Here is a 14,785-nt window from a genome sequence, read left to right as displayed (position 1 = left end):
TTCTAGGCAAGGGTTCTACCATTGAGCTATACCCCCGGCCAGTATTACTTCTTTATTGGCTTCTAAAAATACATGGCTTCTCATCTCTGTGAGCAAATACACTGAAAAGCATTTTTGTTTGTTTGTTTCAGTGCTAGGGATCCAATTCAAGGCTATGCATATGTTAGGCAAATGCTTCATCACCAAGCTACAGTCTCAGCCTGAGAATTCCTATAAATGATACTTCCCTGTAAGATAGATGATCACAGCAAAGGCATATCTGATGGAGACTACAGCAAAATCAAGTGAGACCCAGTGATATAAGCTTCCCTCCTCAGTTCTTTTTCACCAATATCACATTTTGATTTTTCACACAACATATATTTATTCAGAAAAGAATTTGCAATAAATTATAATAAAAAAGATGACACAAAATACAGAATCCCACTAGCAGCTTTGCTTAGTGATTAAGACGTTTTTGGGGAAATATAACAAACAATTACAGAATAAGAATCAGAAAACAGTGAAAGGGAGGCTAATGCAATGTCACCTCAGGGGTTTGAACCATTTCATCCTAAAACAACAGGTGCAGAGTCCCTCCCTACCAGTTGAATCTGAAATCCTTAATTTGGAGAGACTATGAAATAGTACCTTGGTGGACTTAGGAATTAGAGGGTGGGATGCTGGGACAGGCATGGGAGGGAAACAGATTTCTTATGTCTGGTCTGTCTTCTCTCCTCTACCTAGAGATTGTCTAAAACCCTCAACCCTGTATATATCCCAGGATGAGCTGGAAAAAAGGTTGAGGCAGTAAACCACTTAGTGCTTTGACCTGATTAAGAAAGAGAGCTATATGTGTGCTGCACAGAGCTCCTACTCACCATACCCTTGGTCACCCAAAGACCCCAAGTTGGAAACACATTAGAAAACAGGCCCCCAAAACCCACTTCCCTGTGTTAGGACTCTGTCTCAGCTCCTATTATCTAGCTCCTATTACCTGCCTCTTTCTGTGATCACTTTGTGGACTACTGGAGATGACAAAACTGTTCTGCTCTCAGTCTTCCATTAACTAAGTTCACCACCCAACCCTGACCTATTAGACCTTAAGCTATCTGGCACCAGTAGTTTGACTCTAATTTCTCTCAGTCCCAATCAGGAAAGGGTTTAACCAGTATATCACAGTATACATACCTTTTCTTCCCCCAAAGAACTCAACTTTCAAGAGATTGGAGAATCGAAGAACCATTCAGTGGTAGAGTTTCCCCTGGCCCTCTCATTGGATGCTCTAGTAGAGTCAAGGAATCAAAGCCCAAGATTGCACAGTCTATATATTATGCTCCTGGAATCTAATGTTAACAGGGAAGAGTAAATCAGCTTGGAGTGGTTTTAATGAAAGAAAACCAGGAGGAAGTCAATTGCATCAGGGAGTTTTGCAGTCAGTGGCTGGTGGCTTTTTTGTCAATCAACAAATTCATTTTTTAAAAGGCTGTCCCATAAAGCTTGAATGAATGAAATGTTCAGAGGGCTATCTTGGGTGAGCAAGGTAAGGTTTATGGTTGGTCTCACTGATCAATCTCTCTTACACAGTACTGGATACAGTGACTGGGAGCCAAAGGGAATCTTCTACATCCTTTACTTGAAGGAGCCAGATATGGAGCTCAAAGTCAGCCCCACTGGGGTGGGGTAACACATGTCCTTTGGTACTTCAGAAGATTGAAGAAGGGTTCTAGGGGTTATCCTCAATATCCTTGCTGTGGGTGGAGCAATAGCTCCAGAGGGGCTTGCTAGAGGCACACAGACTCCCTCTTACAATGTAGTGAAAATGGCAAGTGTTGCTCTGGAGGTGATTTTTTTCTTTCTTTTCTTTTGGCACTGGGGATTGAACCTAGTGGTGCTTTACTACTGAGCTACATTCCCAGTCTTTTTTAAATTTTGAGACAGGGTCTCACTAAGTTGCTGAGATTGACCTCAAGCTTGCGATCCTCCAGCCTCAGTTTCCCAAGTTGCTGGGATTTACAGGCATGTACCACTGTACCCACCATTAGAGGTGGATTTCCAAGTGGGAGATGGGTCCCCTAGTACCCAGGATTGATCCTCATATAAAATGTAAATAATACTAGGAAAGGGAGAGTAGGAAACAGGACTTATCAAATGTGAATACTCTCACTCCTGAAATATTCAAAGTGTTTCCACTCTGACTGTGATTCTCTTATATCAATGTGATGCCATCTCTATAACTCCTAAAGTTATGTTACTAAATGTGATCTGAGACAAGAAAAATCATTCCACCCAGTGCGGATCCACAAAAAGGCCAATAACAGAGACATATAGATGCCATTATAGTAGAAATGCACAAATGCATGTAATGACCACTTACAAACATTGAACTCACTGTTAAGGACATCCAAGGAGTCATTAGCCTCACCCAGGCTTCCTTTGAAGTCATAGAATGAGTGAAGGGGAGTGCAAAGGAGTGACATGGGGAGGAGTGGGTAAAAAGTGCATTATACGAAAGACTACAGACAAGTCTGAGATATAGGAAGTAGTGCTTATAGGCCTAGAACGGAAACATCTCAGAGTCTAGGCCTATGACTAAGGACAATCATGACAATTGGGTTGAAGGGCAACAAACATATCCCTAGGTAAAGGAGTGTAAATACAGACCTCTTTGCCTTATAAAGAGAAAACACAAAAACACCAAAATATGGTAACTTTGGCTTGGCAATATAAGTCTAAAAGTATTTTGCTGTGTAGAATATGGTAAAGAAGGGATTAAGAAACTCTCTTTCTTTTGCACTATTAACAGAACCTGAGATCCTGCAATAGACCTTTCCTGTGGCACACCTTCTCAAATCATTCTGAAATACTTGGAGCCCAAGATCTTTCTCCTCTAGAATTTTGGAGAAGAAAAGACTTAGTCTTCATCACTCCCAAGCAGAAAGCCCAGAAGGAACTGGATGGCACGCTGGCGGTCACTTGGAGTCTGTCTTGCCAAAAGGTTGGGTGGAGGCCTTAGGAGAAGACTAGTGAAGAGAGTGGCTAGAGGGCAAGAGAAAGAAAAGGGGAAAAGCTTTGTCAGATATGATGTGAGCAAAACCTCAGGGATGGCAGGCCAGGGGACAAAGACAGTAGGAATGAAATGACTGTCATGTGCTTGAACATCCATAAGGTATAAAATATAAACGATATACAGATTATTGTCCACAAACACCCTCATGTAACCATTCTCATGAAGTACCCTTACCGATCATGTTGGCGCTGACATTGTTGTACTCAGAGAATTTCAAGAGTTCTCGAAGGAATGCCATCAAGTAACGGAAAACATTTCTATGGCATCTTGGCAGCTGAGAAATTACCTGTTTTTAAAAAGGGGTTGGGCAGTGAGGAAAACAGGTGGAAGAAGGAAGTAAAAAGAATTTATAGGTTCAATAAAAGCAGTTTATAATCCAATCCTGGTAGACCCTGTTTGTCACTGCTTCTGTTAATTACTCATGACCAACATAATACCTTCCAAACTGTATCTTCTAAGTAAGAATGGTCATATTGTTTGGTCCCTGACTCAATGACCAGGCTATACAGGCATCACAGATTTATATGCACACAGTTCTACATAAAAAGGTAGGTTTTACAGTGAATCTCACCATCATGTACATCAATAAGACTGGGGTCCTAATTGGAATAAGATATATTCTATGCTTGTATAATTATATCAAATTGATTCTATTGTCATGTATAACTAAAAAGTACCCATAAAATAAAAAAAAAGAAAAAAAAGATCATATGTGGAAACTTAAAAAGTTAATTTCGTAGAAGGGAAGAGCAGAATAGTGGTCAGCAGGGGCCAGGAAGGAGGTGGGGGTGGGGCAACAGAGGGAGATCATCCGACCAGATACAGTTAAATAGGAACAGTAGGTACTAGCTTTCTATAGCATGGTAAGGTGGCTGGAGTTTACAACTTATTACACATTTTCTAAAGAACCAGAGGAGAGGAACTCAAATATTTTCAATACAAAGACATGATAAATGTTTAAGGAGATGACAATGTTAATTATACTGATTTAATTAATCACTACACATTCTCTACCTATATGGAATTAACATACTATACCCTATAAATATGTACAATTTTTTAGAAAAAAAGAATTTGAATTAAAAAAAGAAGGTAGAAGTTCATTGGAGTAGCCAAAGAGGAAGGAAGGATGAGAGGGGGGGATGACAATAGAAAAGACAGTATAATGAACTGGACAGAACTTTCCTATGTTCATATATGAGTACATGACCAGTGAAACTACACATCATGTACAATCACAAGAATGGAATCCTAATTAGAATTTCTAAGTTATACTCCATGTATGTATAATATGTCAGAGTACACTTGATAGTCGTGTGTATCTAAAAAGAGCAAATTAAAAAAATAATAATTAAAAAATTAAATAAACCCCTCCCCCCAAAAGAAGGTAGGTGTTAATCTGTTCTTTTCCCATTCTCCAGACAGGTAGCCAAACTGAATGCTATTCTCTACAATAGCATCACTGAGGACTTCCCCCCAACACTCAGTAGTTTGATATATAGGTAGTATCAGCTATTGTGCATCAAGGTCATTTAAGATTAAAAATACACCAAGAAGACTCAAGACTTCCTTCCAAATATCACCCACCCTTTTTGGTAATAACCATCAGAATGCCATGTAAAATCAACTTCACCAATCTTAACTCAGAGTAGAGGCTTCCACTTCACTATGTTTACTGTGAACAGAAATAGGCCAACTGGGAAAAAAAAGTGGCAAATATAATCGAAAATAACCTAAAATTTATCAACTCTGAATGCTGGTGTCCTGTCTTGAATAACAGACCCAGACCTATCCTACCATGCAGCTGGATGACTCTCAGGCTTTGTAAAACTGATGATTTCCCTGTGGGGGAACCTGCCCCAAACACATCCTCAGATCAATAAAACTCACCTGTCGGCAGATTCGAGGATCATGAGCAGAGTCAAGACATCGCTGATATAGCTCATAACAGATAACTGGCTCTGGCAGGGCTTCCAGGAAAATGAGCAATGCTTCAGCCACAGAGTGATTACTGCCCGCTGAATCACCTTAAGTCAAGGGAAAGGGGCTCCAGGAAAAAGGCCATTCAGAGTCCCAGCTGGCTCCCTTCAGCAAGCTCTTGAAGGGACATTTTCCTCCTTGAATTCAGGTAACACCAAACCTAACTTGGGTTTGATATGTTATTGGTCCTGGTACCCTCCAACTGAGCTGTTACAGAATTGGTCAAAGACTCTGGGAGACTTGGCCCAATTTCAGACTTAGGGGAATTTAGAGACAACAGAATGGGAGTTCCCACTGGAACAATCCTATAAACTAACTGCCAGTGTTTCCCATTCTTCTTCCTCTCCTAATGACAGTACATGTGGGGGCAGGAGTGAAAGATAAGCTTAAGGATAACAGTCATGGGGCTGTGGTTCTTATGTTCTATGCTTATTAAAATTCATTGTTACCTACCCTTGATTCCCCTTATTAATATCATGACACACAGAGAGGTCAAAATTTACTGAAAGAAATTGAGAAACAACTGGATAGTTAGTTATTATCTTATAATAAAAGATAACTACAAGGAAAATAAATATAGAAATACGAAAATCAAATGTAGGTGGGAAGAAGAGTTTGGCTAAGCTGGATGGGTATCCAGCTTCTTAAGCCTCGCTTGGGTAGAAAGGATACGAATTTTCTCAGGAATGCTGGTATCCAGACAATCAATTATCTGCTGTAACTCTTCCTGCATTCCAGGAGTTTGGAACAGGTCCTCCTACCAAAGAAGTCAGAATGAAGGGAACAAGGCAAGATAATCATCCCCTACGTTCTGAAGATCACAGCAGAAAGCAAAAGGGAGGGTGGTATGTATATTAATAATTAGGAATGGAAGTTTAAAAATAGCACTTTTCCTCTAAATCATCTCTACAATCCATGTTAAATTTTTTTTCAAAAAAGAAAAAGATCTTCAGTGTTTAGTTTATTCCTGACAGGGCAAAAGAATAGTGGCCAGATCAGGAAACTAGGTGTCCCCCTGACAGCCTCTGGAGAAGGCAGAGTGCATACAGCATAACCATGTTCAAATACTGACACTACTAAATGCTGGGAAGGAGTAAATGCCATATCTGTGCTAACCTTGATTTCATGTTATATTACTCTTCAGTAGATAAGAGAACATTACCCTCCAATTCAGTCCAAAAGAATTCTCCTTTTGGGAGTAATGGGTCAGGGTAGCTAGTGTTTTAGATCTGATGTAAAAGATTTAAAAGAAATATCTGGACTGAGTTAAAGAAATGGGCTTAAAGTTTGCTTTGGACTTTAAAGTCGATAAGGCTATTTGACAGCTAAAGTGGGCATTACAAACTAAGGTACTCAGAAAAATGTGCAGAGCCAGGAGACAGACATTCTCAGTTCTAGTCCTGGCTCAGACACTGTACTTAGACCATGGTCTTAGGTAAACCATTTAGCTCAGGTACTTTAGCTGTCACATCTGTTAATAGGGATGCTTCCACCCATGCAGGCAATCTGACAGTGCTGCTGTGTGGAGGTGGCCTGGGGAAGTTTAAAAACACTATGATAGGGCTGGCTCAGCAGTAGAATGCTTGCCTAGCACGTGTAAGGTGCTGAGTTCAATCCTCAGCACCACATAAAAATAAATAAATAAAAGTATTTAAAAATATTAAAAAAACCACTATGGTGATGTGAGGTCTTAGAACTTCCTATGAGACTTGCACATACACCTGAAATTGCAAGGAAGGCCTACTCTTACTCACCTGGTGACAGGCATATTTGAATAAGTGATCTACTAGAAGCCAGATCTCCTTGGGTACCTGAAGGGGTCTTTCACTGGTACCTTCATCCAAGGGAACCATCTGCAGAAGAGATTTTTCCTAATAGATGCAAAAGGATGAGAATTAAAAGGGTCTCAGAATAAAGACTTAATCTCTTTTGAATTTTATTCATGCTGGGTACAATATGATCTGTATATCTTAGGATGTTTCACTTTTTTCCTCACTGGGGACACCCCTTGACACAGATTCCCACAGTTAAAGGATCTCCTTTCCTAAATGCTTCATTCAGTCATCAAGTGTTTCACTTGGGTTTAGATTTTAATACGTGGATGCATTCTGTGTTATAAATTCTTTCAAGAGTGACACTGAGAATCAATACTTTAGCAAAACAGTCATGATAGGGTCCACCCTTGATTTGTGAACACTGTTACAATCATCAATAAGTACTTTTAAGAAACCATGTCTACAGGTAGGTTTCTGTTTACTTTTAACTTATTCTTCCTTCAGTTTTACCACAAATTTTAACATTGCTGCTTTAAAGGAGGTTCTTTGGTTCTCAGGAATTAAAGACAATTGTCCACATTAGACCCACAGGCATAAATACTTCAGGTTTAATACAAGTTTTAATCTTAAGGCACTAAACTCATAAACCTTAAGAATGAAAAATAGTAAATTAAATACAACAAGTGAATAATCAGAAATATCATGAAAAGTCTAGGGTCCAAGTACAGAAGTTATTGTTCATACTCATAACTCAGTAAAGATTTCTAGGAGATTTTACTCTTTTCACCTACCTTTCTACTATCTTTTTGATTCTTTTGAAAGAATGTAAGAGGAAAAAAACCCACAAGTGTTATTTCAATTAGATCAATAAATTTGAGCTTGAAAATGGCCAGGAAATAAACTTAGTTATCTCTTAGCACTCAAAACACAAAAACCCCCCAAAAGGAAAAACCTTCCATGTATGTAGCAAAACAGAAATTATACGAAAAAGATGTCTGAAATAGGTTAAAAGGCATCTGAAGGCAGCCTTCAGAAAAATTCTGGTGAAGAAATCCTGATCAATCTTTGGCATCCTCCTTTCTCCCGTATGTTTAGCTCATTATATATATTCAACTTTAGGAAACCCTTGCCCAACATTGGGTAACCTGTAAATTCCATCCACAACCCCTATCCATGTATCTTTAAGGGAAAAAATAAACATTTTACTATTTTCACAGAGACCATGTATATTATAGCAGCACTGAGGTCTCTTCTTAACACTGTGTTCTTTAATAAGCACTGATGATCTTCTAAGGCCACTGTGCCTTTCTAAGGTAATAAGAAAGAGAAGGAAGCATGACAGTTGATTACCATTTAAAGTCTATCTCTCTCTCTCTCTCTCTCTCTCTCTCTCTCTCTCTCTATATATATATATATATATATATATATATATATATATATTTATTTATTTATTTATATTTGCTTTGTTTCCTTTCTTTCTTTCCCTTGGGATTCTATCACTTGATATTAATGTTCCCTATAGTTGCCAGAACTTCCATCAGTGGCTCAACCATTGACTTCTTTCTGGTTGCAAGTATTAAGTGCAGGTATCCACATGGTGTCTGAGCCAAAGCACTGTCCATAATGTACTCTTCTTTCTGGACCAAATGCAACACATGTACATATTATTTAGCAGATGCCTCTGAACTCATAATATATAAATTATTCAACACTGATTCATGTATTTTAATATTAAAACACCTAGCATCCAATGCCTTATTATGAAAATGTACTAAGGTCCTGAGGCAAACACAGGACACTGACTAAGAGGAACAGACAGAGTTTAGACTACTCTTAACAGGGAAGGACTGGGAGGCAGAGCTGTCTCAAATCTTAGTGGTTTAAAAAGGTTAATAATAATGTTAGTAGGTTATGAGCTGGGGTTGTGGCTCAGCAGTAGAGTGGTTGCCTAGCACATGTGAGGCCCTGGGTTTGATCCTCAGCACCACATAAAAATAAATTAATAAACAATAGATATTGTGTTCAACTACAACAAAAAATAAAAATATTTTTTAAAAATGTCAGTAGATTATATGTCCCATCCACTATCCATTCTCAAATTCATGTGAGATAATACAAAATGTCATACTTGCATCTCTGAAGTCTAGAGAAAGACACAGTAAAAAAATGGAGAAAGAAACGATAATTTTTAAAAATTCTACAAATTATCTTTTATTCTGAATTTTGAAGGGAAATGAAGGGACTTTGCCTTCTTTCAACAGACACATTTGGTGTCTATTAAGTCCATTTTTTATAACCTTAGTGCTAACAATTAAAGCACAAAACAATACAGCATCCCCACTGTCAAAACTCATTTGACGCCACCAAATAGGGAGGCGTCCCATTAGATACTATATGAAAGTGCTGGAGATTGTTCACCAAGCCCATGCTCCTCTACTTGACAGCCCTCTGTAGAGCTGGCCACTGTCCATTGAAGATGGAGAGGCTGTGAGTCACTGAAGAAGGAGCACTTTACTGGGAATGCAGGAAACCTGGGTTCTAGTGCCTACTGCCCCACATCAGACGATCTCTTATGACCTTGTTCAGCTCCACAATTCTAGTCCCTGCTTTATTTCTTATCCATAACTGTGTATTCTTTTAGTAATTAATCACTATTACCATTAACTCAAAACCACTCAATGCAACAGAATTGTATTTGTTTGGCTTTACTATCTTTGGAAATAGGACAGCTAAGTGGTACCTTCCTCCTTCAACTCATGAGCAGATACATCAAGACAGCTCTAGGATGGACCTAGTTCAGTGATAGTGTTTGCCTCACACGTGCAAGACTCTGGATTTGAGCCCCAGCATCACAAAACCCACAAACACCTCCCACCCCAAATCTGGAATCTTGAGTTGTATTGCTTTTATGTACTATGTCTTAATAATGTAGTTGACGCAGTAACATCTTTCCTATACTTCAAATACATTTACATACAGCTAGCAGGACTTTAGGGGATTCTCACCGAGTCAGAGGTCTCTGATATGGGAACACCTAGGGACAAATTCCAGGGACCAGAGTTAAGTGTTAATCAAGCACAAGGAAATTCTTATAACCACCAATGGATTGGATTACCTTTTCTAGGAAGCTGTCTTCTTCCTGAGAGCAGAGCAGGAAAAAAGTCATTGACAGATAGAAAATGATTAGAATTTTATTACAGAATTGGAAACAGATCAGTATTAGAACTCACTAGCTTACTAAATTCATATTCTTTTAAAAACTTTGAATTCTTCAAATAAATTATGATTGTTGAAGATGGAACACATTCTCCATATGCAAACTTCTCTATTATGCATATTAAATTTTTGTGCAATTTACTGAGAATATCCCTGGAGAAACATATTTGTGCAGGACTAGACTTTTGTGCCAAAGTCTGGCCCAACCAAATACCCACTGATGTCTCTTCCTGTTCAACTGCTACACTATGCAGCTTCTTACCTCACCATAATGCAACCTCAATGGAAGAGTTTGGTGTGGGCCCAACAGTGACCATTCAGAAGCAAATGATAAAGTACATTCTTTTCCACTGCCATACAACTCACTCTAGCTAGCCTCCTGAACAGTGTCCCAAATTCCTTTCAATCTCCTCATACCTCTCCTTCTCAAAGGCCCCTAGAGGCCTCAGATTTGAAGGTTCCTCTGAAATGTAAATGAATTTCATTTCAGACCTTTGTGGATCATTATCCTCTTTTTGTTTTCTTAGAGGATATAAGAACAAAAAGAGAAGCAGAAGAGAGGGAAGAAAGTAGCTTTTATATCATTCCTGTATTTTATGCTATTATTACAATCCAATTATTATGATTATTACAATTGAATTATTACAATTCAATTATAGTAAGAGCAGCAATCACCACCACCACCATCATCACCACCACTACCACTTAAGGAATATCTGCAATGTACCAGGAGCAATGCAAAGTGATTTTTAAGTGATGTCATTTAATCTGCACATGAATGTAAAGCAGGTATTATTCCCATTTTACAGATGAATAAACTGAGACTCTGAGAGTTTAAATTATTTGCCCAAGGTCAGTGGCAGAACTGGGATTGGAACTCAAGGCCTGAGTAACTCCATGGTCATTATCACCATGCTCCCTCAGACAACTCAAAGAGGGCAAGGTAACTGCTTCCTGGATGGAGAGGAAGGAGCAAAGTGAGAATGCAGTTCTCAGTTTACAGGCTAAAGATAGTGAGATACCCTTACTTGCAAGGCCACATGATTAATAGAAAGAGTATAGGTGTTGATGTTACATGATCCTGGGTACAAATCTTCCTTCTGCTCCTTAGTTTTGTAGAGACCTTAGCAAGTTATCAAACTTCATATTGCCTCAGTTTCTTCATGTCTAAAGCAGGGATAACAGCATTCATCTCAGAGTACAGAGAAGCAGCCTAAATTCAAGGGGTGGTGGGGCATACTCCCAGCACCTCCCTACTGATTTCCTCATGATCTTGCAGTGGGTCTCTAAGAATTCAAGTGTAAATCACATGAATAACATCTGGTAGGTAAAAGGAGAAATCCAATCTTACTGAGTGGCATAGGGGCTGGGAGTGGTGGCAAGTATGTATTCCCTGACATTGTAAGTGGTAATGTTGAATGCATTTCCCCTAAACTGTTGTTGTATATGGCCATTAGGTTTTTTTAGTATTGTTAGATACATTACAAATTAAACATGCTTTTGTGGGTTTATACAGACTCTTAAATACCACATGAAATAATCAGAGCAACAGTGCTTTATAAAGTACACATTATTTATAGTATTGTAATAGTTTATAATGTAAAATTCTGAGTGTCAAACATCTAATTTAATACAATTCTGACAACATTTTATAAAATTTAGGTGTACCTATTAACAAAGAGAGAATATTCCTAATAGATTTTTGCAGAAATTTGGTGCACTAAGGTGTCAAACCAGGTCTTGAAAGATCTTTGAGTGGTGACCATCTACTAGTACAAGGTACTGTGCTCAATACCTTTGCAGGGAGGGCAATGAGAAATGAGGATACATAAAGTAGAAAGATGTGGTTGGTTCCTAATCCTGGTTTGCCATTGAGTTGGGGTAAGGAGTCTCAGAATTTATGACATGATGCCATTCTAATTCACATGTAAAAGTTTTATGGCCACTAATCTTTAAAAGTCACAGGATTTTTTTGTGTGTATGGTGTTGGGGATGAAACTTGAGGCCTTGCACATGTTAGGCAAATGTTCTACCACTGAGCTACACTCCAGCCCTGATTATAGGATTTTAAGGAGTAGACATGTATCACAAGTAGAAGAGGAAAGTGAGGTGCTGGTGGCAATAACTGTAGTACAACTATTTCAAAGGCTGAGGTGGGAGGATCACTTCAACCCAGGAGTTCAGGGCCTGCCTGGGTAACATAGCCAGACTTTAAAATATGTGGAAAAGCAGAAATAAAGAAAGGCACAGAATTATCTTGAAAAATTATGTCTTTATATTTATGCAATTTTTACTATTTCTGTTTGTCCACAGTAAACTCATTAGTAGTAATAAAATGAGTTATGATTATTCTGTGTTAAAAAAAAAGAGAAAGGCACAGAAAAGATAAATCACAAGGTGAAATTTGGAAGAAGTTAGTCATCTAGCTTGTGGGAACCATAAGCTGAGGTGACTAGAGAACATTGAGAAAAATAGTGGGAAATAAATCTGACCTTGAATAAGAGGTTAAGGAATTTGGATTGTATTCAGCAGGCATGGGGGAACTACATTTAAGCAAGGAAGTGATAGACCACAAAGCAAGTAATATAAAGATCAATCTGATAGCTCTGAAAAGGAAAAATTGAAGGGCAGAGACAGAGGTAAAGAGAACACTAAAGGCAAGCAGGAGAGAGTCAAATCTTAAAATTAATAATGGGAAAATAATTATTAAAAAATGATCAATGGACAGGCTATGGATGTAGCTCAATCATAGAGCACCTGACTATCATATGTGAGGTTCTGTGTTCCATCCCCAGCACTAGGAAAAAAATGGATGAAAGACAAAACTCTAAAAGATGACTCAAAAGGACTTTGATTATATACTGATGGAGGAGCAGGAAATTTACATTGAGTGTTTACTTCTCTGGGTCTAAGATTAAAGAAAATAGATGAAGCATAAAAGAAAACACTTAAACCAACATTAGTTTCAATGTTGAAAACAGAAACATCATTTAACCTCCACTGATAAACAGCCTACTTCAAAGGTAGTCTGAAGGTTACTAATATACTTAATTCAATGAACTTTAAAGGGTAGAGATGCCCACTCTTTGCAACAGGCTGTTTTGATCACATTTAAAAAGGGAATCTAGGGCTAGGGTTGTAGCTCAGTGATAAAGCACTTGCCTCGCATGCATGAGGCCCTGGGTTTGATCCTCAGCACCACATAAAAAATAAATAGATAAAAATAAAAATATTATGTCCATCTACAACTTAAAAAAAAATCTAAAAAGAAGGAACCTAAGGGTTGGGGTTGTGGCTCAGTGGTAGAGTGCTCCCCTAGTACATGCGAGGCCCTGGGTTTGATCCTTAGCATCACATAAAAATAAATAAACAAAATAAAGGTATTGAGTCCAACTACAACTAAAAAATAAATATTAAAAAAATAAAAATAAAAGAAGGAACCTAGATCAGGATTTCCCTAGTGGGGCAATATTGGCAAATAGCAAATGCAATACAAATCATTCTTTACCCCAACATTTACCCTTAGGAGAACGTTCCAGAGTAGTACATGCAGCTAAAATAATATAAAAAGAGTTATATAGAGGTAGAAGACACAAACTTAAAAAGCAGAAAACTGAATGAAAATTGAAGTTTTCAAAATGATTAGTCCATATGAAATATAGAGAACAAAATAGACACCTAACAGATAAAAATGAGTGGGTACATTAGTAGGATAAAGTAAACATCTAGTAAAGAGATCACCAAATTAATCACTAAGTTGTTATTCCTGTTATTTGAAATTTTTTATATTCTTCTCCTAATAGACATTTCCCAAATAAATGTTATTTCCCTACTCATTCCTCAGTTTTTTTTTCCATTTTAACCAGATTTGACAGTTCAAGGCTATACCCTTTTCCATTAGATTATTCTATAACCAATACCAGAATGTTTCTCCCAACATGTTGATTTATAACATGCTAGTCCTCAAAGCCTTCTGAAGGTTCTGGATGCCCTCTGGCTCAATCAGAAGCTCATCTGCTGACTTTGTGGCTTTTTATCACTTGCCCCTATCCTAAAGAACCAGTTTTACAAGTTCTTTATCCTTAACCATCATTCTTTCCTAGAAAGTCTTTTTCTTAAACAGGGAATTGAACCCAGGGGCAATTAACCACTGAGCCACATCCCAGCCCTATTTTGTATTTTACTTAGAGACAGGGTCTCACTGAGTTGCTTAGTTCCTTGCTTTTGCTGAGATTTACTTTGAACTCACAATCCTCCTGCCTCACCTCCCAAGCCACTGGGATTACAGGTGTGTGCCACCATACCTGGCATCCCCGGCCCTTTTTTATTTTAAGACAGGGTTTGCTAAGTTGCTTAGGGTCTTGCTAAGTTGCTAAGACTGGTTTTGAACTTGTGATTTTCCTGCCTCAGCCTCCTGAGTCACTGGGATTACAGGAATGGGTCACTACACCTGGCTCCTAGAAAATTTTATAATCTTTCATATGTAGTCTTTTCACTTTTACCTTTTATCCTTTATTCAAGATGTCCCTTGCTCCTGGAAGAGCTTGTTCATCCAATATATGAATATATGCTTCTTAAGTACTTGAATTGGATTGAAAATACTTCTATGACTAACACCAAATCACTTTCCTAATTTACTTTATTCACATGTACTGAACTTATTTCTAGGCCAGGTTAATGTCACATGTATCAAATATCCATTAAGACCCAAATAGGCTGATTCTGAGATTGATTTTACAGAGATTAACTAGTCAATCAATATGCC

General features: G+C 38.1%; 1 protein-coding gene across 4 annotated transcripts in view; it reads right to left on the bottom strand.

Moving 5' to 3' along the window:
* Nucleotides 1-344: 344 nt before the first annotated feature.
* The window catches only part of Ocrl (OCRL inositol polyphosphate-5-phosphatase), a 58,723-nt gene continuing 44,282 nt past the window's right edge, over nt 345-14,785 (bottom strand). For 3 of the 4 annotated variants that reach the window (XM_077106962.1, XM_077106964.1, XM_077106965.1), the window contains 6 exons: nt 9,920-9,943; nt 6,784-6,900; nt 5,702-5,786; nt 4,940-5,067; nt 3,224-3,335; nt 345-3,018 (listed from right to left, as the gene is read on the bottom strand). In XM_077106962.1, the coding sequence (XP_076963077.1) occupies nt 2,894-3,018; nt 3,224-3,335; nt 4,940-5,067; nt 5,702-5,786; nt 6,784-6,900; nt 9,920-9,943 (591 nt within the window). In that variant the 3' untranslated portion in view covers nt 345-2,893. The remainder of the gene's footprint in view (nt 3,019-3,223; nt 3,336-4,939; nt 5,068-5,701; nt 5,787-6,783; nt 6,901-9,919; nt 9,944-14,785) is intronic. The other variant, XM_077106963.1, reaches the window with a different exon arrangement.

Source organism: Callospermophilus lateralis, chromosome X, assembly GCF_048772815.1.
Source record: "Callospermophilus lateralis isolate mCalLat2 chromosome X, mCalLat2.hap1, whole genome shotgun sequence".
Taxonomy (NCBI): domain Eukaryota; kingdom Metazoa; phylum Chordata; class Mammalia; order Rodentia; family Sciuridae; genus Callospermophilus; species Callospermophilus lateralis.
The sequence above is the reverse complement of the archived record's forward strand: the minus strand, read 5'-3'. Positions and strand labels throughout refer to the sequence as shown.